The 23,241-nt window shown below is 38.9% G+C and overlaps 1 protein-coding gene across 2 annotated transcripts in view; it reads right to left on the bottom strand.

The window, feature by feature from the left end:
* lsamp (limbic system associated membrane protein) overlaps positions 1-23,241 on the bottom strand; it is a 1,252,509-nt gene that overhangs the window by 454,654 nt on the left and 774,614 nt on the right. Inside the window, exon 1 of one of the 2 annotated variants that reach the window (XM_030743582.1) lies at positions 1,461-1,637. The exons of the other annotated variant lie outside the window; for it this stretch is intronic. Coding sequence (XP_030599442.1) covers positions 1,461-1,524 — 64 coding nt within the window. The 5' untranslated portion in view covers positions 1,525-1,637. Of the gene's footprint in view, positions 1-1,460; positions 1,638-23,241 lie in introns of those variants that run through there. 2 annotated transcript variants of the gene reach the window in all.

Genomic DNA, 23,241 nt, shown 5'->3' with positions numbered 1-23,241 from the left:
TGGCCTGAACAGATCACCAGTCTACCAGCAGGGCTATGACACAGAGACAGACAACCACACACTCTCATAGCCTACCTATGGCCAATTCAGAAATACTAATTAACCTAACACGAATGTCTTTGGCCTGTGGGAGGAAACCAGAGTAATCGGGGGACACCCACACAGGCACATGGAGAACATGCAAACTCCAAACTGCACAGAATAACACATAGGAGTGTTATTTCAGATGAAAATACAGTGGTTTAAAACATAAAGAGCATGCAGGGTTAAGCTGCCTGTTTATTGAAATACAGATGGATGTTTCAATACTTTCTTCAGGCAAAGAAACAATTTTCTTACATTCAACAGATCAGCAGAGTTAAGTGCTAACAGTGCCAAAATAGAATACTAATCAACAATTCATATCCTTGTTTTTTATTACTGACATGCACCTATTCCGCAGCAACTGTGGTCCTGCCAAAGAGAATTTGCTGTGCACGAAGCTAATCTCTGTACATAATTGGAAGGTAGCTTTGCAGGAGATGGTGGTCTTGGTTCTCTCAGTGGTGCTCATCTTTGACACCTCAGCACGTGCCTCGCTTTAAACAGAAAGGCTTTAACCGATCTTACTCACTGACTGGCACCTTTTTTTTTATTCCAGCTGACTGTTAAGTGTTTGATGGTGATTTCTTTCCTAAACTGAAGTCCTCTTGAATTCAAACTAAGCAGCTCCTGTCACCTCCTAAAGACTCACAGCTCCTTTAGAGCAGATCCTGGTGAGCATCATTACTTAAAGCTGACATTTAATTACTAAAATAGACACGAGAGAAGACACGGAAACCAATCCCCTCTTTACTGCTGCCATAATATCTCCTGCTCCTCTGTTTCCTACCACACACTGTTGTTTTCCTTCCTTCAACAGTCCACATGAATCACAGATCCACAGTTATGGGCCCGTTGCCATCATGAGAGCAGTGCCAGAAAAAAAAAAAAAAAAAACTGCAATAGGTCATAAAATGAATGATCCAAACTGGTCTATGCGTCACAGCAAAACTGAAAAGCGATAACTACAACTGTTGAGCTGACACCCTCCGCATGTTTCTGCAATACTCTACTACTGTGCTGACTCCAGTGAAGCTGTCAGCGGCATCAGCCTCCAGTGCTGCTCTTTTCTGTGTCACACGGTGCTCCTGTACGCAGACTGCTGTCAGCTCAGCTCCGTGACACTCATCACTAACTTTATTTAGACCAAACGGAGCTCTACTGTAACAGTGAAAGTGAGCAGCTTCACCGTGAGGACTGCGCACCTCTCTGCCCCGTCAGGTGTTTCAGGAAGGGAAGTCTCTTCACATACCTTCATAACTCGAGTCAGCATCGGACGGACAGACGCACATTAATTATCCACTGTAGGTGCAATTTTCCTCTTAACTCCAGTGTTTCCTAGTGGAAAACGAAATGAAAAGAATTAAACGGTCCCTTGCCTTGAAATCCAAAGAGGAAAGCGACGCCGGTGATCCACGCGGTGTGTACCCAGAAGTAACCCATGGTGTCCTTCACTCAGCTGCAAAAGCTCCGCGCTCCTCCGGATGAAGCTCCGTCTCCAGCGGCAAGTTTCCAGAAGAGGAAGCGCTGCGGATGAAGCCGAGCGGAGGAAGAAACCCCAGTCTGAACGGGGCTGATGAGCAGGAGAGCTGGAGGCTGTCACTGATTCTTCTGCTACCGTTACGCGGACATTAGCGACCCCTACCGAAAATCTTCCAATTGACAGAGCGCGTGCGTGCGCGTGGATCACCCACAACACCATCACCTCCTGTGGCTCGCTTTCATGCAGCACTACAGCTATGATCAAAATATTTTAGATAAATTCACTGGCGGCGGGGAAAAAAAAGAATAATTCACCTTATTCTGTTTTTTTTGTATTTTTTATTCTTACTATATGAATCAGGGATATCATACGGGTTGATATGGAACAATGGCACAATTTTATTCACTTTTTAATCAAAATTTATATACTATAGTAACAGATACATGGAATATCCAGGTAAAATTAAAGAGATCACCTCTACTGTAACTGCAACAGACCGTTGTGAATTTTTTATAGATCACTGTTTCTTTTCTGGATGCAAATAAGACCATGACTTGTATTATTCTGATATAAGGAGTACCCTGCATCTCGCCAAGTGCCAGCTGGGATAGGATCCAGCCCTCTGCGAACCTGAAGGGGATAACCGGAAGAAGAGAAATGGATGGATGGATGGATGGATGGGCAAAGAAGAAATCACATTTTGTTTTTGGAAAGTAACAAAGTTTTATAATTTTGCCTCCATTAATCACCAAACAACCAACATGTGATCAGAGTGCAGCTTTAATTCGGTAGGTTTAACAAAAGTACTGTACTAAGTGATGACAGTTGTTTTCATAGATCCTGTGGTGACGTGTGTCCAAATACTTTTGTACCGATTGTCTATAAACATTTAATCACCTGACTTGTTTTGGGTTCTGTTGAGCAAATGTCAACAACTAATTATTTAGATATAAGAAAAATCACGAAAAATGTACATGATTGCCATTCAAAATTGTCACAGTATTAATATGGTTTTCAGATCTCTGCCACCATGCAAAGACTCGCACTTGCTTGGAGCGCAGTTTTACTATTTGCGCTTTTGTGCATTTGTGTTTGCCGTTTTGTTTCCTGCTCATTTTCCCTCTGTGAAACTTTCACCCACAGGACCTTGTGTCACTGGGGGATTGTGCTCAGAGAGTTTATTTACATTCCCCACCTGTCCCCATCACTGTGTTCATTTGTATTTTGGCATGCTTTTATGATAGCATGCCAGTAGCAAAGGTTAGAGGGTATCCCACCAAAGCAAAACAATGAAAAATATAGTTTCCCGTCAGAGAAGTGAATGCTGACTGTCAGGTGGAAGATTTGTTTCATGTTGGAGTTAGATTTAAAAAAAAATAGATGAAAACTGTATTATGCTTTTGTGCATCATTCATGACATATCCACAGGATATCAGAGCTCTCTGTGCATGTGGATATCTACCTAAGGGTTTATAGAGGTCTTCACATCTTCAGCGCTCCTCAGAGCCTCAAAACAGATTTGTTCTACTAATCTTCAGTCAAAACCAGACCTGTTCACATGCGGTAATCACAAACCGTCTCTCTGCTTTTTGTCATTTTCCTCAGCTGTTACAGTGGCCCAGTCAGTCAAAACAAGTTGTCGGCATCCCCTTCCATTAATTCAAAAGAAACATTCTGATTCCTTTAGCAGTGACCTCCATCCACTCATGTCTAACACTGAACGTGAAGGTCAAAACTCCTGACCGCCGAGTGTCTCGATTCATAATTAGTTTCCAGACCTCAGTGTTTCTGTCCTCAGGCAAACGTTCGAATATCAGTGTGAAATCCTCAAGCTGATTCTAATGAATTTGGGGTTGTACTGATTGTGATTAGAAGTTGTTGTGTCCCTCTTATAAGAAAAATGTAGCCATGTAGACATGATCAACTACAGGTATGGGACTGCCCGGGATACATTTTCATGTGAGTTAATTAACACACCTCAGAGTGTAGACAGAAAATAAATAAGCAAGACGTGAAGGCAGAAGATGGAAGGATCAAGACAGGAAAATGATGCAAAAAGAATGGTGAGAAGCGATATTAAAAGCTGGTGATTTCACAGAGTTTACAGTCAGTTCAGTTATTTCATAGACTCTGCTCTAAACTGCTAGCTTGAGGTGTTATTTGGAGCTTCTGTTCAAATCCAGACTGCCCAGTCAGCACCGCATGTTTTGGTGCTTGGAGTGGTAACACACTGTAGCCATTCTCACCCATGCACTGCAGCCTCGAACTTTTCTGGGCATCACCTGACAGATGTGCATGTGGGGATGGCAAATATTCAGCCCAGTTAGACTGCACATTAGCTGGTCTTTGACCTTCCAAGTAAAAAGTCCATGTGATGTCAAAGAGTTACGAAATGTGAATCACACAGCTAATATTCTGGTACATAACACATGCAAAAGTGTTTGTCCAATATTTCTATAAATACTTCTGCGAACATCACATGTGGAGTAATAATGACCAGTGTGCGAGCTTCAGCTTCCAACCAATCAAGTATCAGGATACACCCCAGAAAAGATAGGTATTAATTTAACCTCTAAATGTGGCAACACATTACACGGCACTCTCTCTACTCTGTGCTGCAGCCTCCAGGAGAGAATCGTTTACAGTAAAGTCACTGATCCTCGGTGGTACTTTGATGCTAACGACTCTTGGAGCTCTAGTTTTGCTGTTGGTCTCTGTCCTGAATAAAGAGCTCCTCTGTCTATTTCTAGTGACTCCACCCCAGTGTTTTCCACCACACCAGACCCCAGCTGATTACCTGTGACTGTACTGAGAACATTTGATTTATGACTGTTTTTCTCTTATTAGACTTGAACTCTCTGCTGCAACGCTGCAGCTCTCAGCTGGCACGAAAAACCTATGAGAGTTTCCCCGAAGACTTTTGAGGTCTCATTATGTTTTACATCCAGCAGAAAGCCAAATGACTGCACAGCAAAGCATCACCTTCTTGTTCAGATATGGTTAAAGTTGGCTGTACTCTGTCACCGGGCCTTTGTTTCCAGCAGCGAGCTTGATTTAATTTCTAACAGAGGTCTCTGCAAATACAGAGAGATCAGAGAGAAGAGGCGGAGACAAATATAAAGCAAATCGAAAGAAAAAAGTTGAGTCAAAATCTAAAGTTAACAGAGAAGCAGTGATCAAGAAGACAGTTGTTCTTCTTCACTTCCTGCATTATTGCAGTTCCTTTGCTGTGCTGTGACAGGAGTCACCAGCTGTGGCATCAAAGATGAGTTAACTATGTTTTATTTATGTTGTAAGACTTTGTCCCTGCAACATTCGTGTAATCAATCATGACGTGTGTCGAGTCTTATTTTTGCTCTTTTTACTTTATGAACAAAAGTATAATGCCTTAGGGTAAAAATCCAAGAATTGATTCATTAATTAATGAATCAATTGAATGATTAAATAAATGGTGAATAAATCAGATGATTAAATTAATAATAATTGAATTAAATGAATAATTAGCAGTTGACTCAAAGTTCTAAATAGTAGTTGATTAAATGATAAATTAATACTTGAATTAAATAATATTTAACCAGTAGTTGAATTAAAATGCTCAATAGTGATTGAATTAAAATAACAAAATAGTGGCTGAAGCAAAATAGACAAATAAATACATTAGATAAAGAGCAGACAGATGGGAGACGAGTGGTCGCCAGACTAACGTCACGGCTTTTGGGAGATATGTTTATCTTATTTATGGTCTTCCCGGTCTCAGGGAAGAATATGTTTATCTTCTCCTTAAAGGTTTTGCCAAAACATGCACGTCTGTGTCTAAGGAGGGTAGAGTGTGTGTAGGTCACAGCTCCCTGTCGCTAACTAGAATAAAACTGCCATGTCATGATTAGAAACATGTGAGGGAGGAAGGCGTGTGTTTCTTTTACAGAGCTCTTACTGCTGATTGGAGAATCTTGTGCCATGATGCTGGAACCAACCACTGGACGAACCAATCAGAGAAGGCCAAGTCAAAACCATGGCTCTCTCCATCTGTTTTTGAATTGATAGTGCTTGTAGATAGTGGCAGTATAAAATGTTACATTTAGTCTAGAATCTTTGCTCTGTTGGGGAGGGGAGCCCATGTACATGTGATATCTTCTGATTCTTTAATATATGTTTAATTTTAAACTACAGTGTTTTAAATGTCTTCTTCACAAATAAAAAAAAAAACACGCCGTGATAAGTGGATGTCTTTCCTGACGCGACTGAACAGAAAAGCATGAGACGCTCCCCCTGCAGATTTACCTGTTGAGGCTGTGCAGCCTTACACTCGCTTCCACATCTTCCATCAAAACAGCCCAGATGGGCCAGGAGTTACAGAAGTGTCATATTCACTGTGATCTTTGTCCCCAGAGGCAACTTAGTGCCACACAAACAAATTTTAAACACAAAGTGACACTGGGTAGCTGTGAATAACAGAAGCGAGTTGCAAAGAGTGGCAGAGAGAAGAAGCTGGGAAAAGGCTGGAGTGGAAGAACTAACAAAACGGCCTTCAGTGCGACAGCACCGAGAAGAAGAAAGCAAAGCACGAGGGGAATAATGTACCGCTGAGCACCATTTCTTGTCATAGTAGCCACAGATGGTCCCTCGCTAATTACAAGCTAACTGTTCTTGCACTTAACGCCACTAATTGCTTCACATATTAACGTTGCACATCCTCGGTGACTAACAGCGCCTGCGAGCGCTGCATCTCAAGCTGCTGGCCAATCTTCGCTGTGAACTCTTGAAGAAGCATGTCGTCAGTTTGGTGAGTTTTCTATGAAAAAAATAAGTTGAAAATGATGATCATCATCAAGACCCTGAAACCGGTGGGTCGTTTTATCGAAGCACGTGGATTAAAGTCGAAAGTCTGCACTTCAATCACACCTCGATTGTTTAGTGTAAAACCCACTATAGTGGCGTGCATAGGCAAAATTTCAATAATAATATCATTCTGCAAATACTTATGGGCCTAACTGTATGTCGTGACTTGGAAATGAGAGCTGTCTCACAGTAACCATGACCTGGAGTGTTTCAACGCTAAAGCCCAAGGACATCTTTTTGTATCTCTGAGACTCCAGCGGCTTTGACAGAACAGCACGATTTGATGCCACAGGAATAACAACAATGTCCCTCTAGAGAAAGAAATCAATCTCTACAGGTTCAGATAAGGCAGCGTGGTAAATCACCGCCATTCCTACAAAAATGCATCACTTTGTTGGTTTTGTTATGTTTTTATCCCTTCAAAGTGGAAGGAAAAGGAAAATATTAGATTTTAATAGCATTTTTTTTTTCTCTTTTTTCCAAAAAAGAGAAAAAAAAAATCATCAATGAATGTATGATGGTGAAGACTAATCAAATGTGAGCGTAGGAAGTGAACTGGCACATAAACAAACTGTGAGGAAAAACCTGTAAAAGAGGATCAACGTCTGCTCATCAGCCTTATTTCTTAATTTAACCTTCAGTCTGTGTTCAGCCTCTGCTGAGCTAAACCTGCTGCGCAAATGAGGCTCATTTATAATTTTATGTTATTTCCTTCACAACTCACGGCACAGTGGTTAACGCTTGTCGCCATAATTCCTGTAGCTGTTTGGTTTGGGAGCGTCAGAAGGAGCAGGTGGTAGAAGTTAAACAAGAAAGCAGAGGAAGCCGAACAGACGAACAATTATTCAAGCTGCAACTCCAACGGAAACCTGAAAATGCTGAGAAATCTTGATTCCTTTTAGACAATCAGCCCGTCTCTATATCCTTTCCTCAGCCCTTACAAAAAAAACTATAAAATAAAATCATTCTAAATAAATACGGTATTATTTGAGTCATGAAAGGGAATTTTGCTTCTGTTACATTGATGAGGTGGAATTTTATTCAGATATGAAGCAGACAGTCAGACAGTGACAGAGACATGACTGAAGGACACACTGAGCTTGTCCTGCTTTGAAGGACAGTCAGTCTGTGCGAAGCTGTTGGTGATGTTAGTGTCAGAGAGACAGAGGGAGTTACATTGTTACTAATTTCATATTATGTGATGGTGTGAACTGAATTTGCATGTGAGCTACTGTACGCTGCCATATTAAAACAATTTCAGTTGGAACCACTAATGCATTAGTGCGGTCACATGCAGCACTCGTTTAATTTCGATTAACAAGTGATTTAATCCCCATTTCGTTCATTATCAACAGTCATCAGCTCGCAGTCTGCTGGGCTATGGCCCTGATCAGCTAAGCAGAGGTGTTGTGGTCTAATAGGATCAGACAGGTGGGGAGACATGCTGAATAAAAACCGTTCTGCTCCAATGAGAGTAGCTGAACCAGAAAGAGGGTACAGGTGGCCTGCTGCCTTGATGCCATGAACACAAACAGAGATGTTCATGGACATATTCAGCAGCTGAAGGTCCATCTTTGTTCTCATCTCTCCTTTCCCTTTTTCACTTGTCTCCACATCCACGCAGACTCACTCCTTCTATACTAATGAGCAGTTTCCTTTACCGTCATTCATTCATTCATTCCGCCTCTTTCCCACCAGTCGCCATATCCTTTTTTTTTTTCTCAAAGTACAGAAAATCCGCATGCACGGATAAAGGTTTCTACATGCTATTAAAATCAAACACTTATTTATATATTAAAGCACTCTCATGGTCTCCTTTGCTGGCAAACACATGCACACCTACAAACAGACTCCTACAGACTGCTGCTCTCCCCGTGGGTTCCTGTGAAATCACTTGTAGCTACTTTGGTACATAAATAAATAAATAAAAAATGTTCCTCAACATCTAACCCAAACTTGGAAGTGATAATTTATTTCTGTGAGATTACTTGCCTGCAAACTTGCACACACGCAGATGCATACTAATAATATTACACATTTTCCACCTGCTTTTTGTGTAAGCAGTGTGAAATGCATGAAGGGAACTGTCACATTGACTGATTTCTCCTCTCTGCTTGGTTCCACTCAGCTGCCTGTCACTGACTCGTCATAAGAGAGTGTTGGAGATCTATTTAGTGGAGCCAGAGGTTTTAGCAATCCATATTATGACAAACAGAGTGACATTTCATACCAGATGACAGAGATTGTCAACAATCTGGATATGTGTGATTCTTCAAACCTCTCAGGACTAAACACGCCAACAGGCTGAGTAATAAAGCTCGTTTCTCCGTGTCGCTGCAGCTAAAGGTGTTAGCGAATGTTAGAAGACTTATTATGAACCGTGGGAGATGCAAAAACACTTAAAAGTCATTTTGACTCGCAAGCCAATCTGATTTCAAGCTCAGATCAGCTGACTTCAGTATTTCCGTGCATATATTTTTACTACAGTATCATTTTAGCCGCTTTGCACAAACATAACAAGAAAGATAAAAAATCAAACACAACTGTAGTAGAAAAAAAAAAAAAAGAACAACACCCACACACACATTCACAGACAAACACCTACACACACAGAAGCACACACAGTTATCTAAACCATGAAATGATCTCATCGGAACACCACTGTGACAAATCCACAGTTTAAGCGTGTGGGAGTCTGCTGTTGTCTGTAGAGTCACAGATGTTACAGTAACAAAACAAAAATTGGATTGGATTGGTGTGTGTGTGTGTGTGTGTGTGTGTTTGCTTGGGCAGTATAGTGAATATTCATCCTTTGCAACAACTCATTATGTAAAAAGAAGAGATGGTTCTTGTGTCCAGCACCTGTACTTTCACTAGATCGCAACACAAAAACACCACAAAGAAACAAAACTGTAGAAGAAACAGAACCACAGCAGCGACGGTCGAGTCTCCGAAATAATCCTGTTTTTAAAACCTCTTTGAAATTACAACACTTATTGGAAAGTTGAAAGCTATTTTCAGAAAAATCCTTTTTAACGTACTCTTCATTGAAAAATGCTCATTGAAGCCTCCATACCAACAGCATGAACCGTATCATGGACTGAGGAAACATATGCATATTTTGTAGACACAAATCATCTGGATTGTGTCAGCAGCCTTGAAAGGATTAGACAAAGGGGGGAAAGGAAGCAGCCTTATTAAAGACTTCAAAAAGATTTTTCCCTCAACACAAACAGAACAAAATTCACACACACACATACTCTGCATTAAACAAATGCATAAAAAGAGGCTCGTAGGCATCTAAGCACAACCTCTGCACAACGCTTGAGGATGAGTGTCGCGCAGAGGTTTCCATTCTCCTCTGATGTGATCAGAGGACAATCAGCGCTTACTGATGTTTCCAAATCACACTTCAAGAAATGGTAGAAACTCCTCCAGGCTGCTTTATGGGCTAGAGAGCAAATGATTAAGCCACTCTGTTTATACACATACAGCGCACTTTATTTAACACTCCGGAAACATACAGTAGATTGTGATAAAGCCGAGTCGTGCCACACACAGAAGAAAAGTGATTGAGCTGTTACTCTTGACTCTGAGCAGGAGAGAAATCCCTGTGAGGTCGAATCAGTTTGTCACGGTTATGCATTAGCGGGCACATTGCTGTGACCTGAGACGACAGGATGAGCGGGCATAAGCCAATAAAATCTTTCCGATTTTACTGTGTGAGTGGAGGAAGATTTTGATGCGATAATATATACATCTTCAATAGATTAAATGTCACCAGGAGCATTTTAATTGGGTGAGAAATGATCAGATTTTCACAGATTAAAAAAAACCAAAAAAAAAAAACCCACAATTATTCAGATAATCAGTCCATTCAGAAATATCAGATAATGTCAGAAAAGTGACAGAGATCAGTACAAAGAATTATATGATTTTAGAACCCTTTTGCTAAAACTGTGATCTATATGCTATGTTAAAAATGGACCGTGTGATCATGAGGCTCAGAGGGAGTACTGATGGACGGTGGCTGTAGGTTTTATGCTCGCAAACTGATGAAACTCTGTAATCTATCATTCCTTTAGTCTTGTAGCCAAGTATGTTTTTGACCCTCATATGGGGTGTCTGAGGACTCAACTCATTTCCGACGAAGAGGGCAATCATGAACATTCATGAAGATCATTAAGACAAAGCAGACTATGTGATAATGAGGACCGCTAATGTTGTGTTTACCCAATTCAGTTTCAGCAGCAACTATTTTCAACTTGTACAGTAACATAAAAAAAAGCACAGCTATAACTAATTAGTCATTATAAACTACTAATTAGTTATATCTAATTATTAATTAGCAATTACTAGATGACCACTGTGTCATCTTTGTTATTAGTGACATTACTTCTTCTGCCACAGTGCCACTGTCAAAAACTGGCTCAAAGAAAACAGGAAGGACAGAGAAATTTGATATTTACTGAAGCTGAGTGCGGTTAATACAAAATTAAATTAACACAGCGATGTGGAATGTGGAAATTTGTCATTCTTGAAGGTGGAAACCCAAAGAGAGGCGGGACAGCCAATGGTAAACTCTGGCAACTTCATTAACATTAATTTGGAACACGCTGCTAGCTGGAAAGCACAAAGGACTGGCAACAAATCGCACCACAGGGAGTTAGATGGCATTCTGTGAAGCGCAGCAGGTGTCCAGCAGCGCACAGCAGGGAGGTGGAAACTGTGTCTCAGTGCATGGATAAGTCCAATCCTGACCTGCACTGTAATCACTGCTAATGTGCAGTGATTACAGTGCAAACATCTGGATGGGAATATCGTGCCATGACTGAGAGAGAAAAGAGTGGATAAAACTGGGACGAAGGGAATGCAGATGAAAAGTTAATTTCACGAATCATACCCAGTTTGGATTAAAATGGCAAACAGCAAAGAAGGACTAAAGCCAGGCTACATTAATATTCATCACTTCCTTAAATCGCCTACTCCCTCGGCAAATCGGAACAATCATTTTCTAGGAGCGCTTAAAGAAAAAAACAAAACACTTAAGATGATTCTAGGAGACTTTCACAGAGCACATAAAATGTAAACAAGGCCTCTCAGATTTTACTTTAATTCTGAGCATTCAATTCTCAGGTGCGCCTGACAGACATCCTCGCAAGCAGGCCTAAGAAGTGTTATGCAGGGAAACATTTATTCCTAAGATGAGGCTTGAATCCAGAAGATAATAAAATCATCTGCTAACTGAACCTATTGCAGACCCAACAAATCCTCTGTGCTTATCACTTGACCCTGAGGGAAAAAAAAAATGTGATTGCAGGTGAATATTCCTCCTGTTTCCATCCTTTTTTTTTTTAAATGCTTATCCAACACAGGGTCGCTGAGTGGCTGGAGCTTAACACAGCTGTCACAGGGTGAGAAGCGGGGGATACCCTGGACAAGTCACCAGCCTGTTGCAGTCATCTGGGAGGATGTCTCCCTCTGTGGTCTACACGTGCCTGCTAAATGATAGAGTTAGTCAGATTATGAATATAAATTCTGCTTTGTTGACAAATCGACTGCGGCAGAATATTTGGTTATTATTTTTTAAAGTAAAGCTGCACTTTTGCATTTTGAGATTATATCTACATGTAGCCTGATAATAAAGATAGATGAATAATAAGGGGTTCATCTTAAAGGCTTAAATGATGGTGAAACTTGGTCTAAAAAGCACATTGATGGTTTAGAGGAAGAAATTATTGAAGTAAACTCAGAAAGCTTGAGAAGAGAGAGAGTCTAAGTAAATAAGTAAATGTCAGCACTTATTAAAGTTGCCATATTTATGACAACAATCTAATGACTAATCCATTTCAGAAGCAATACAAAGGCATCCTGCAATCCTCCCTTCAGTGAAATATTGATCTCCAGAAAGTTGCCATTTCAGATGTTTTCTTTCCTTTTTTTCATTTTTTTGGTACAGCTTCTGCTCTCCCTCCATACGTTTGCAAAGTACACATAAAATAAATGCTGTGAAATACTGGAAGAGAAGTTTCACTGCAGAAGAACAAATGGTCACAGTGTTTATATGTGGCGAGAGTGCTGCGAGTGTCCTTTTTGTTGTGAAAGCACAATAGCCTGATACCCTTCTCGATCACTCACCACCTCTTAAAAAACGTCCCCGTGCCTCTTTCCACCTCACAGACTCTGACAATAAATTAAGTTGGCAACAACAGCTTCAAAGTGAAGAATTTTTCCCTCTTTTTTTTATTTATAAAGAGCGGAAACATTTTTCTTTCACTGTATACGTGCAGGTTTTTAAGGCTCCTCATATTTACACTTTGCAAAAGCGAACAGTTAAATTGAGACAATGTTACAACAGAAACAATATGAAATATCAAAGTACTGTGTTATTAATCGGTTTCATCAGCAAGTCTCATCAGCTGTGTGATGACTGCTGGAGCCGCAGTTCCACCCGTTGCTTAGATAAAGTGTAAAATAATTCATTTTCCACACATAACAGAAAAGTTAAAATAGCTGAAACTCATAATTGTTTTCTCCAGTAATAACTGTAATCATTTCTGCACAATAATAATGATCAAAATAATGCACTTCCTTGTGTATTTTTGCCACTATAATAATGCACAAGGAAGTCAGTGCATGTTAATGTTGGACATGTGATGAGTTATTTAGACGTATTAATGAGAGAAATTAAAATGTAAATGCTCATTAAGTAGCTCTAAATCCAGGTAATCCAGCAGACACTAAAAGAAGAGAGAGCACCGACTAAAGCATGCAAAGACTTTACATTCATTCCAAAATAAGACACGAAGTAAGATTTGTACAACACTAGTATTGCCCTCAGTCTGTTTTGCCAGTGATGGACACATTATTGATTAATAAATAAGATCAATTGGAGTAAGCATCATTAATGTATACATTTATAGTCCCACTTTCTACAAGGCTATATTACAGCTGAGCAATGCCTACAAAGTTATGTATAAAAGAAAACTTACAAACCAACTTTTTTTGTGAAAACCTGGTTTCCCTGCAGGATGAATTGTCACAACATAATAAAAATGATAATGTCTGTTCCCCGCATGACCTGCATGGCACATCATTTAGAGCCTGTCTCTACTGCTGCTTTCTTTTTTTCCTCTTTTCCTTTGTCTTACCTCTGCTCACTGTCACTTTCATCTCATTTAATCATTTCCCCTCTAACCATTGTCGTTTTCCACCACGGCATTTATGCAGGCAGAGAATTTTTCTTCCTAACAAAAACAAAAATCAAAACCAGTTTTCAAATTTTTACTCTCCTTTTTTTCCCTGTGTAGTTCTTTTCTTCCTCCCACCCTTTTTCTTTTGTGCTCCGAGCGATAAAGAAGGTCGATTCAGCTCCTTTCAAAGGGGCGTAGCGAGTACAGTACAGTATTTCTGAGACAGTGCAGTGAAGCTGATGTGTATCTAAAAAGGGAAATGTTACAGTTGTATTTGGCTTTTGACTGAGAAACGCTGAGGGAGTGTCAGGATGCTTTATTGCAGAGCTGTGGATTTTCAAACCTCTCTTAGATTCTCTCATGTGAAACAAAATTCGAGTAAAAAAATTCAAAAAAAATCCTTAAAGCACAAAAATGGAAGTTATCTTGCAGTCATTGCAAATTTTGTTGTTACATATATTTTTATTTATTCATTTATCTTTATTTTATTTTTTATTTTTTTACTGATAATGTAAGAAATGTCACAGTGTAGTGTCCGACTGGTCTTCTCCCACTGAGTAAAATATGCTTAATTCCCAGTATTCATAATAATAATCAGAGTAATAGCCATATTAGGAATTAAATTGTTAAATTTGATCAAATCTGGACCTAAATATGAGTTTCCGTTCATCACAATGTTAATGCAGTTGGTTGTGAGGCTGTTATTACAGTCATTTTTCTTCCCATGCCTGTTTCCACTTTTTTTTCTGTTTACCTCTTTTGCCACTGACTTTTTTTTTTTTTCAAACAGAAGTGCAGCACAAAATTATTCAGAGTGGAGCTGGTAAATCCATCTATTTTCCAAAATTACTGCCTGAAAGGTTGCTAAGGGAATGGCAATGCTCACAGAGAGACCTACACGTATGTGTGAAAACGAACGCGGCACGATGTGCTGATTCAGAGAGAAATATGTCCCTGCAGACATTCATTCGTTTTGCTGTATTTGTTTGTGTATGCTTCTGAGTGCTGATATAGAAAGATGCACAAAATCTTTAAATCTACAGCTGACTTACACACACTACACAGACAAAAGTGTTGGTCCACACCTCTCAGTCTTTGAAATCAGATGTTTTCAGCCCCTTTGCAACATGTGAATAAATGGTTTTCTGCTTTCTTCTCTTTCATCACCTCTCTATCTGGGTCCTTCAAAACATAATAATAATAATAATAATAATAATAATAATAATAATAATAATAAAACTCATTCAAGGGATTTAGACTTAAAGTTATGCATTATTAGGGGTGTTTGTGAGTCACAGTAGGGTGCCTAAACAGCTGAAATCAGTACAGGTCTTGTAAGTACCACCTAATCTGAATCACTGGATTTGAGTTACAGTCGTGGCCAAAAGTTTTGCCAGTGGCACAGAGTTTACTCTTCATGCTCTGTGCCACTTCATTTTTTTTTTTTTAGATAATTTTTTCAATATTTTTATGATATAGAGAAAAAAAAACCAAACAATCGCAAGTATTAAAAGCTTTATTTTCAAATAAATGCAAATTTAGTTCTGGCTGTGGTGCCACTGCCACAACTTTTGGCTACAGCTCTACTACTACTACTACTGTGCTAACCAAGCATGCTATCATTATCTAAGACTGTCATCATCTGGCGGAAATACAATCACTTCTGTTTCCAAAAAAAAAAAAAAAAGCAACATATGACTTCAATATGGGAATCTAGAAACCAGCAAGTTGCATCATGGTGGCTACATTTGTCTTTTCGGAACAGGCTACATACATTTGGTGCCCTTCACTTGTTTTTTCTGTGTTGTGAAGGTGTGCTGTGTTCCAAACTGGAGAAAACTTTTTTTAAATTTTTTAAAATATATTTTAATAAATGTCTGACTCCACTGGAGCTGCCAATCTCTGCATGAATTAAAAATATTCAATCATTTATCAACGAGAGGGATACTAGAGGGATATCTGACGATTTTTCAAGATTAATGCTAATGATCACAGATCAGATTCCTGCAAATTACATAACATGCAAATCTAGTCAAGAACTCTCTTGTTTTCTGTGAATCATCTCTGGGATTGAATCAGATCCACGGTGTCCTTGTTTTCTCCTTTGATTGCATCTCTGCCTTTGCAAGTCTCACACATTCTCTTTTGGACAGATTATTATTGCTATTGCCCAACTGCTTCCATTCAGGTTACAGGCTGCTCCTCATGCTTGGCCATGAGTGCTAATGGCAGTCGATAAACTCAGTGGTGGAATCCTTATGAATAACCTCTTGCAATATGGAGGCTCTTGTGCTTGTGTGTGTGTGTGTGTGTGTGTGTGTGTGTGTGTGTCTGTATGTGGTCGGCAGTTGTGTCAATATCTACCTTTGGCTGTGGCTCAGAGATCCTTGGCAAAAAAGTGAACAAATACAAGAGTGTACCTATTTGCTTATTTGCCCATCACTGTAATACACTGATCAACACAACCAATACGACCAGTTAGAGATTGTGGAAGAGAGCCAGCCAGGAGAAAAGAGAGAGCTGCTTGGTGGACACCAAGCAAAAATACAAAAAGTTTTGAGTAATATGAAAAAAAAAAAAAATTGAAATTACAGTGTCGGGGCAAATAATAATTCTTCAATAATTTTTTTGCCAAATTTGTCACAGACACTGTTCTCATGTTTCCCCTCCCACTATTTTTCACATTTTCCTTCCTTTTGCACAGATGACTATAATCTGCTGGTGTCCAACAAAAGAGGCTGACAATAAGAGGCTGCAAAAAAAAAAAAAAAAAAAAAAAAGTAAATAGGTTTCTGTAAGAGTTCAGTTTTTAGAATTCTCCTACACATGTGAATTATTTCTGCTTCTCTACCTCTGTACACCACATATGGTCCAGTTTTACTACAGTAAGTGTCTATATTGCCTATCCTTTTTAACTCACATGAATTTACCATGACATCTCACAGGCTTGATTTTGCACCTAAATGCACTATGAAGTCACAAAGAGGTGAACGTCCAAGTTACACGAGCACTTTTATTCATTTCCTGTCAGTGCTGCCAAAAGGTACAGGGTGATTAAACCAACTGTCACACAACCTTTACCTCAGTAAATAACTTTAAACCATAGTAGAGCTGCCTGCAACAGTCTGGAGATTCCTATAGCACTGTTTAAATTGTTATACCTTTGCTAGAACTTTATAATAAGGTCAAATGTTTTTCTGGAGGAAAGTGTCCCTTAACTATGATGAAATCATTACAGAGCTGTAGAAAGATGCTCACTAGAGAGGTCATTACTTTAGTTGGTAGAAAAGAAATAGACAGAGGAAGAGTGCATATCTACTGTCAAGAGTGATGTGAAAAACTAGTAGTAGTAGCAATACTACGTAGTACTTTGGAGTATACAATATATGCGTCAGGCATTTAGATTGTAATATGATGTGGGCCAACTAAAAAAGCTGGGAAGCTTTCTCATAATACATTTCTTTAAAGTAAGCCACTGTGACCCTTTTTAACCCTCATCCTACCAACAAATTTAACATACATGAATTGCCAAATCCCAAGAATGATTTAATGTAAGAAGCAATAATAATAATAATAATAATAATAATAATAATAATAATAATAATAATAATAATAATAATAATAATAATTTGTTGTGTTATTTTTGTGTTATTAATGGGAGCTAAACAAAAAGATTGGTAATCATTATTATTTTTGCAAAGTTACAATTTATGTGCATATTATATAAAACAAGGTATACAGTTAACAGCTTCATTTTGAAAAAATAATTGAAATAAATATACAACCAGCCAGTCCAGAGATGGATTCTCTCTAGTGTGCTCCAGGCCATCCTGCCAGTAGAGCATGCCTCACCTAGGAGGTGCCCAGGATGCATTCTGTTCAGATGCTTGTACCACCTCAAGTGGCTTTTTTCACTGTGGAGGTGTAGTGACTCTATTCTAAGCCTCTCCTGAATAACTGAGCTCCTCACTCTGTTGCTGAAAGATCGCTTCATGGAAGCTCATTTCCGCTGCTTTTATCTCTGATCTTATTCTTTTGGTCACTACCCAGAGCTTGTGCCCATATTGTGGGTGAGGGTAGGAACATAGATCAACCTGTAAATTGTTGGCTTTGCATTCATGCTCAGCTCTCTCTTCACAACAGACCAGTCCCAGTGACAGCAGATGCTGCACCAACATGTCTATTAATCTCTAACTTCACTTTCCCCTCAGTCATTAAGAAGACCCCAGTACACACACACACACACACACACATATATATATATATATATATATATATATATATATATATATATATATATATATATATATATATATATATATATATATATATATATAGTCATTTTTACTCATCTCTGAAAATGGTCTTCTATGCTGTGAGTGTTGGAAGCCAAGCTGGACAATCTGAAAATTTCCACAACCACTCCACTGATTATTAATCTGTGCTTGTCATCCTTGTAAATATAATGGAGGACAGCAGTGGAGGACACTCTTTGTGCTCATGCAGAATGTCTTTGTTGCTCAAATGACAGACTGGGTGCTGTTTATGTTTGTATTATGAGTGTCTACTTCAGTGTCTAATTATAGCTTTGAAATTGTGTGTGTTTGAGTGTGTGTGTGTGTGTTTGAGTGTGTGTGTGTGTGCGTGTGTGTAGGTCAAGAAATTACTGCATAAACTAGGGCTGCTGATTCTTTATTCTTTATTCTCATAAACCTGATGTCACTTCACTCAGAGAGTAAACTGGACATGGGCCACTGCTGAGGCTCTACGCACCAGGTTTGCTAATGGTGCCAATGCAGCCAGTATAAAACCCTCTTTTGGTGCTAAAAAGCTACTGTTGGGATCTAATAAAGAAATGCAGTGTCAGATGCACCTGATGAGACTGTGATAGTTGAGATGACATATTTCTGGTCCTCAGTAAAACTAACATGCTGATGAAAATGAACACAGAGCAATGGAGGATGTGTCTCATATTACAGGCAGCCAAGTTACATTTTACAGTAAGCTGATGGGTTTGCACTGCTTCAGGTTCCACAATGGAAATATCTGTCATGTATCATCAGAGACAATCACACAACTAAACTTCAGTAGGATTCTGTTTATAATAACAGTGACCTCTGGGTAAATCCTGTGCTCCTCCTAAGATGTCAAATTTATCCAGAAAACAGGTGTCTCAGCCTATAAGACACAATACCCAGCAATTTCTAACAGTTTTTGCTTATATCAAAGGGATATTGATTCCCCTTTAGCTGCATCTCATTAAGCAGACCTGCCAATGCAGTTTTTGGAGTGAAATGCATGTGTTAAACATGTACTTACATTGGATCATTTTGTTTTTTAGATTGATAATTTGCCATGCTCTTGGTAGCTCTTGCTGGTAGCTACTGAAATGAATAAGCTGTTTCTGTTCAGAAATTAACACATTTTAACATATCTTTTAGACATTTTTTTTTACAACTGTGGCATCATGCAAAGGCTCCCTGTTTAGTAAATCTAGTCCTGTATGTTGCAGAATTAGCAGTAACAACTGTAATTACTAGCTTTCTTCGACAGAGTGAAGTGTTACACTGTGCACAGCAAGAGTGCCGTTTTTTCAGTATAAATTACGTGTCAATATGAGTAAATGGGAAAATAAAGCCAGAGTGAAATTTTCTTGATTGGCATATTGAAATTACAACCCACTGTATGGCGTGACTGATGTGTGCACTCAAGTTTGAGACTGGCATGTCACTCAGATTTGTTCCTAGTTTAGAGGTGAGCTAAACTCGGAACAAATGTGACAGTCAGTATTAAACATTTTAATCTCATAATGTAAACACCTCTCCATGACAAGTAGCTGCTTTGTTCTTATGTCAGATATGCTCACTACAAAACAACTGCTCAACTTTAATTTAGAGACTATTAATATGAAGCTTATCAGCTTATAGTAATTGGTGGCAGGACCACCAATTACTGAGTTTTCTGAAACATTTTCTGAAAAAAAGAGAAAAAAAAAGGAAGGAAAAAAGTTAACCATAAACAGCTGATTCTGCTACTGACACTTGTTTTGAGCTTCTGGTACCCCAGGTGTTGACAATCAGGGGACAACCCTGATCATCATTGCTCAAAGATTGCATCACTGGAGGCAATCTCAATGCAGAGAGATATCGAGATGAGATTCTGCAACTGAACTGTCTCCTCCAAGATGACAATGCTTGCCCCTACAGAGCGCGGTTTATCAGAGAATACCTCCAGAATTAGGGAGTGGAGAGGATGGACATCAACCCCACTGAACACTTGTGGGATCAGCTTGGGCATGCTGTCTGTGCCAGAGTGACCAACACAACCCCAGTGGCTGACTTGTGACAAATGCTGGTCGAGACGCCATCCCACAGCAGTGTGTGACCAAGATGGTGACCAGCATGAGGAGGAGGTGCCAGACTTTTGTGGCTGTGTGTGGTTCTTCCACGTGCTACTGAGGCCCCTGCTTGTTAAATGAATAAATTGTTAAATTGTCAACATGTCTTGTTTCTTCAGACTTCAATCATCCAATCCGATAGACGATACCAAACAAGAGTCAGAAGCAAAATAAGCTGTTTGGCATTGGCAGAGAAGATTTGGCAAGTTTTTCATGGGCGCACACATACATAACTCTGCTGCTCAACCCACAAATGTGGCACCATTTAAGGGGAAATAAACAGGCTTTTTACTGCCAAGAAGCATTGTTACAACCAAGAAATAAATGACCAAACACAAATTTCCTTCCTTTTTGTGCTAAGTTTATAAAAGAAAGGGAAAAAAAAAAACAGACAACCAGATGCAAACCTACAAACTCTGCACGAGTGGATATCACAGTGAGTGACCTGCTGTTTTTGATAAAAAAAATATCATTTAATACCATTTAATTTATAAAGAAGCAAGTGAAGAAAGCAGAAAGTGAAAACAGGAAATACATGAGAAGGCATACACCGTACGGACAAACATGTTGGGCCAAACTTCTTAACCTTTAATTCAAGTGTTTTCAGACCCATTGCCACAGGTGTATATAATTAAGCACCTAGCCATGCAGTATGCCTTTGCAAACATTTGTGAAAGAAGAGCTCAGTGAATTTAAATGTGATACTGTAATACTGTCATTGACTGTAAGTCAGTTTGTGCAATTTCTTCCCTCCTCGATATCCCATGAGCAACCATAAGTGGTATTATTGCAAAGTGAAAGTATTGAGGAACCACAGCAACTCAGCCATGAAGACCAAGTTACAGAGCTTGCTGAAGTGGATAGTGAGTAAAAAGTCACCAGTGTTCTGCTGACTCAATAACTGCAGACCTCCAAACCTTCTCTGGCACTAACATCTGGACAAAAACTGTGCGCTGGGAGCTTCATGGCATAGATTTCCATGGTTGAGCAGCTCCTGTAGGTGTGATGTGTAGGTGGGCCAGTACTTCTGTCCATATAGTGTATCTTACATTCAACTTAACTCTTTAAAAGTGGAATATATTGCCACAATAAATTTATTCTGTAGTTCACATGCATGTACAAACTGGATATACCCAAAGATAATAGGAACCTATGAACGTTTAACTATACCATTCTCACTGTTTTTGGTTTCTTCTTAGTCCTCTAATCAAAAAGGTTGGAATTACACATTCAAAATGCTTCTAAGAGTGAGGAACGGAGAGGAGGAGATGAAAATGCAATCAAAACATCATCAGGATGGCGGCCATGGATAAGTAGGCAGGAAAAAGAGAATTATGCTGTGTGTATGAATTCTTATTGTAAGAGCTGCATTTCCAAGAGACACACTCAAAGTGGGTGGATGAAATATAAGTATCTTACCTAGTGAAAGATTAAAAAAAAGAGAAAAAAACAGAAAGACAGATCTTATGTTTCAGTGTAATCACTACCTTTAGTGCCTGCAGCACAAAGAAGAAGAAAAAAACAATCACAAGAAATAAACTGTGTTACACAAAAAGAAAAGAGCATTGCTGTTGTGACACTATTAATGTGACTCTGTTTGCTTCAGGTAAGAAGACTACAAATATGTATTATATAGTGCAAAAAACGCCAAAACAGAGCAGGTTCAGGAAGAAAGAGCAGAAATGGCATCGACATATTAATGCTTTTTTTGTGAAATGTCAAGAATAATTGTAACCTTAGAGAAATTACAGCCCCCTTCAACTGTGATTGAGAATGCAGTTTAGTCTTCTGAGAAGTGAATTTTCAGGAGACAGGGCTCCTTCCATGGATCCAAATCTAAACATTAATATTCCTAATCTTTGTCATTCATTCTCATGTGCCCTCCCACTTGGATACACACAAACACACATTTCCTCTGTCAGCTGATAAGACACTGACACCTTCCAAAATAAGAGATATTTTTACTGATGTGGGCCCAGTTACATTGAAGTTGAAGCTTGAAATTCAGAGGGTGAAGCCCTATATTATTATTATTATTATTATTATTATATTTTTGCCATGTTAGTTCCAGTTTTAGTAGATGTGAGACCGTTAACTTGGAAAATACACTTCTGCTGTTCAGTGCAGGTCTGTCTGATGGTTGCTGACATTTGCAATTTGCCAACATGTCTGTTTGTTTAAAAATTCAGTCTATCTATGTCACTCTGTATCGAAAGGATAACAAATGGCAAACAAATCTTGTCCTGGTTCAAACTGTGTGTAAGACTTTGTGTGTAAAGAAAGTGGATTAGCATATGATGATAAGTACACAACAGTGTGCAGAAGTAATCCCCAGTATTTGCTTGAAGGGACAGGATTTGCATTCATCTGGACCCAGACAACTCTTCCAGCTTATACCTCGACACAGAACATTTTATTGTATCCAGAATATTGATAATACAGAAGACCCACGAAAACAGTAGCCCAACAGTAAGATTGACAAAACTGTCAACTACCAAAAATACTATATGTGCAGCTTGTTAATGGGACATGAATAAAGCAAGTAACATGTTTCCATTCTTCTGTCAACTCCCTTTTTTCCCTCAAGTTATTTTATTAATTCATATATACAGCCGATGTGATGACTTACAACAATAAAATATCCCCTGCCTCACACTTTATCTTCACAGCACTGTATACCCTTTTAAATGCAAATTCTCTGTGGCCGAGTTTAGGATTTGTAGCTGGAACAATGGAGAGAGGGAAAATAAGTTCTACTCTTGCATCATCTTTTGTCTTTCACTATGCATGCTATACTATGCATACTCACGTCTCATAAAATGTGAAAATAAGTGACAAAATCTAAAACTATTGCTGGTCACAGCGAAATAACATCTAGGTAGAGAAAATGAATTTCCAGATTGTAGCAGATACCCAAGTATCCCTTTCGTGTTCACTGATCCTCAAAGCATCTGCTGACCATTTTCATTCAACTTAATGCAACAATTTACCAGAAAGGCAGATGTTTTAATGAAAATAAATAACAATAAATAATATAAAGAACAAATAATATGTACAGAAATTATTATAAATTTCAGGTAAGGTTAAAAAATTCAATTTTAAAATTAATTTTACATTTTTACCAGGCATTCACAATGATCCAAGCATTAATGCATTTACAGTACATGCCTTTCTCATCACTTTTCATTGTCAGTGTCCCAGAGGCATGAATCAGATACAGAGGAAACGACCGTTCTGAACCAAAAAAA

Source organism: Archocentrus centrarchus, chromosome 13, assembly GCF_007364275.1.
Source record: "Archocentrus centrarchus isolate MPI-CPG fArcCen1 chromosome 13, fArcCen1, whole genome shotgun sequence".
Lineage (NCBI taxonomy): Eukaryota > Metazoa > Chordata > Actinopteri > Cichliformes > Cichlidae > Archocentrus > Archocentrus centrarchus.
Note: the sequence above shows the minus strand (reverse complement) of the source record. Positions and strands in the feature narration are given on the sequence as shown.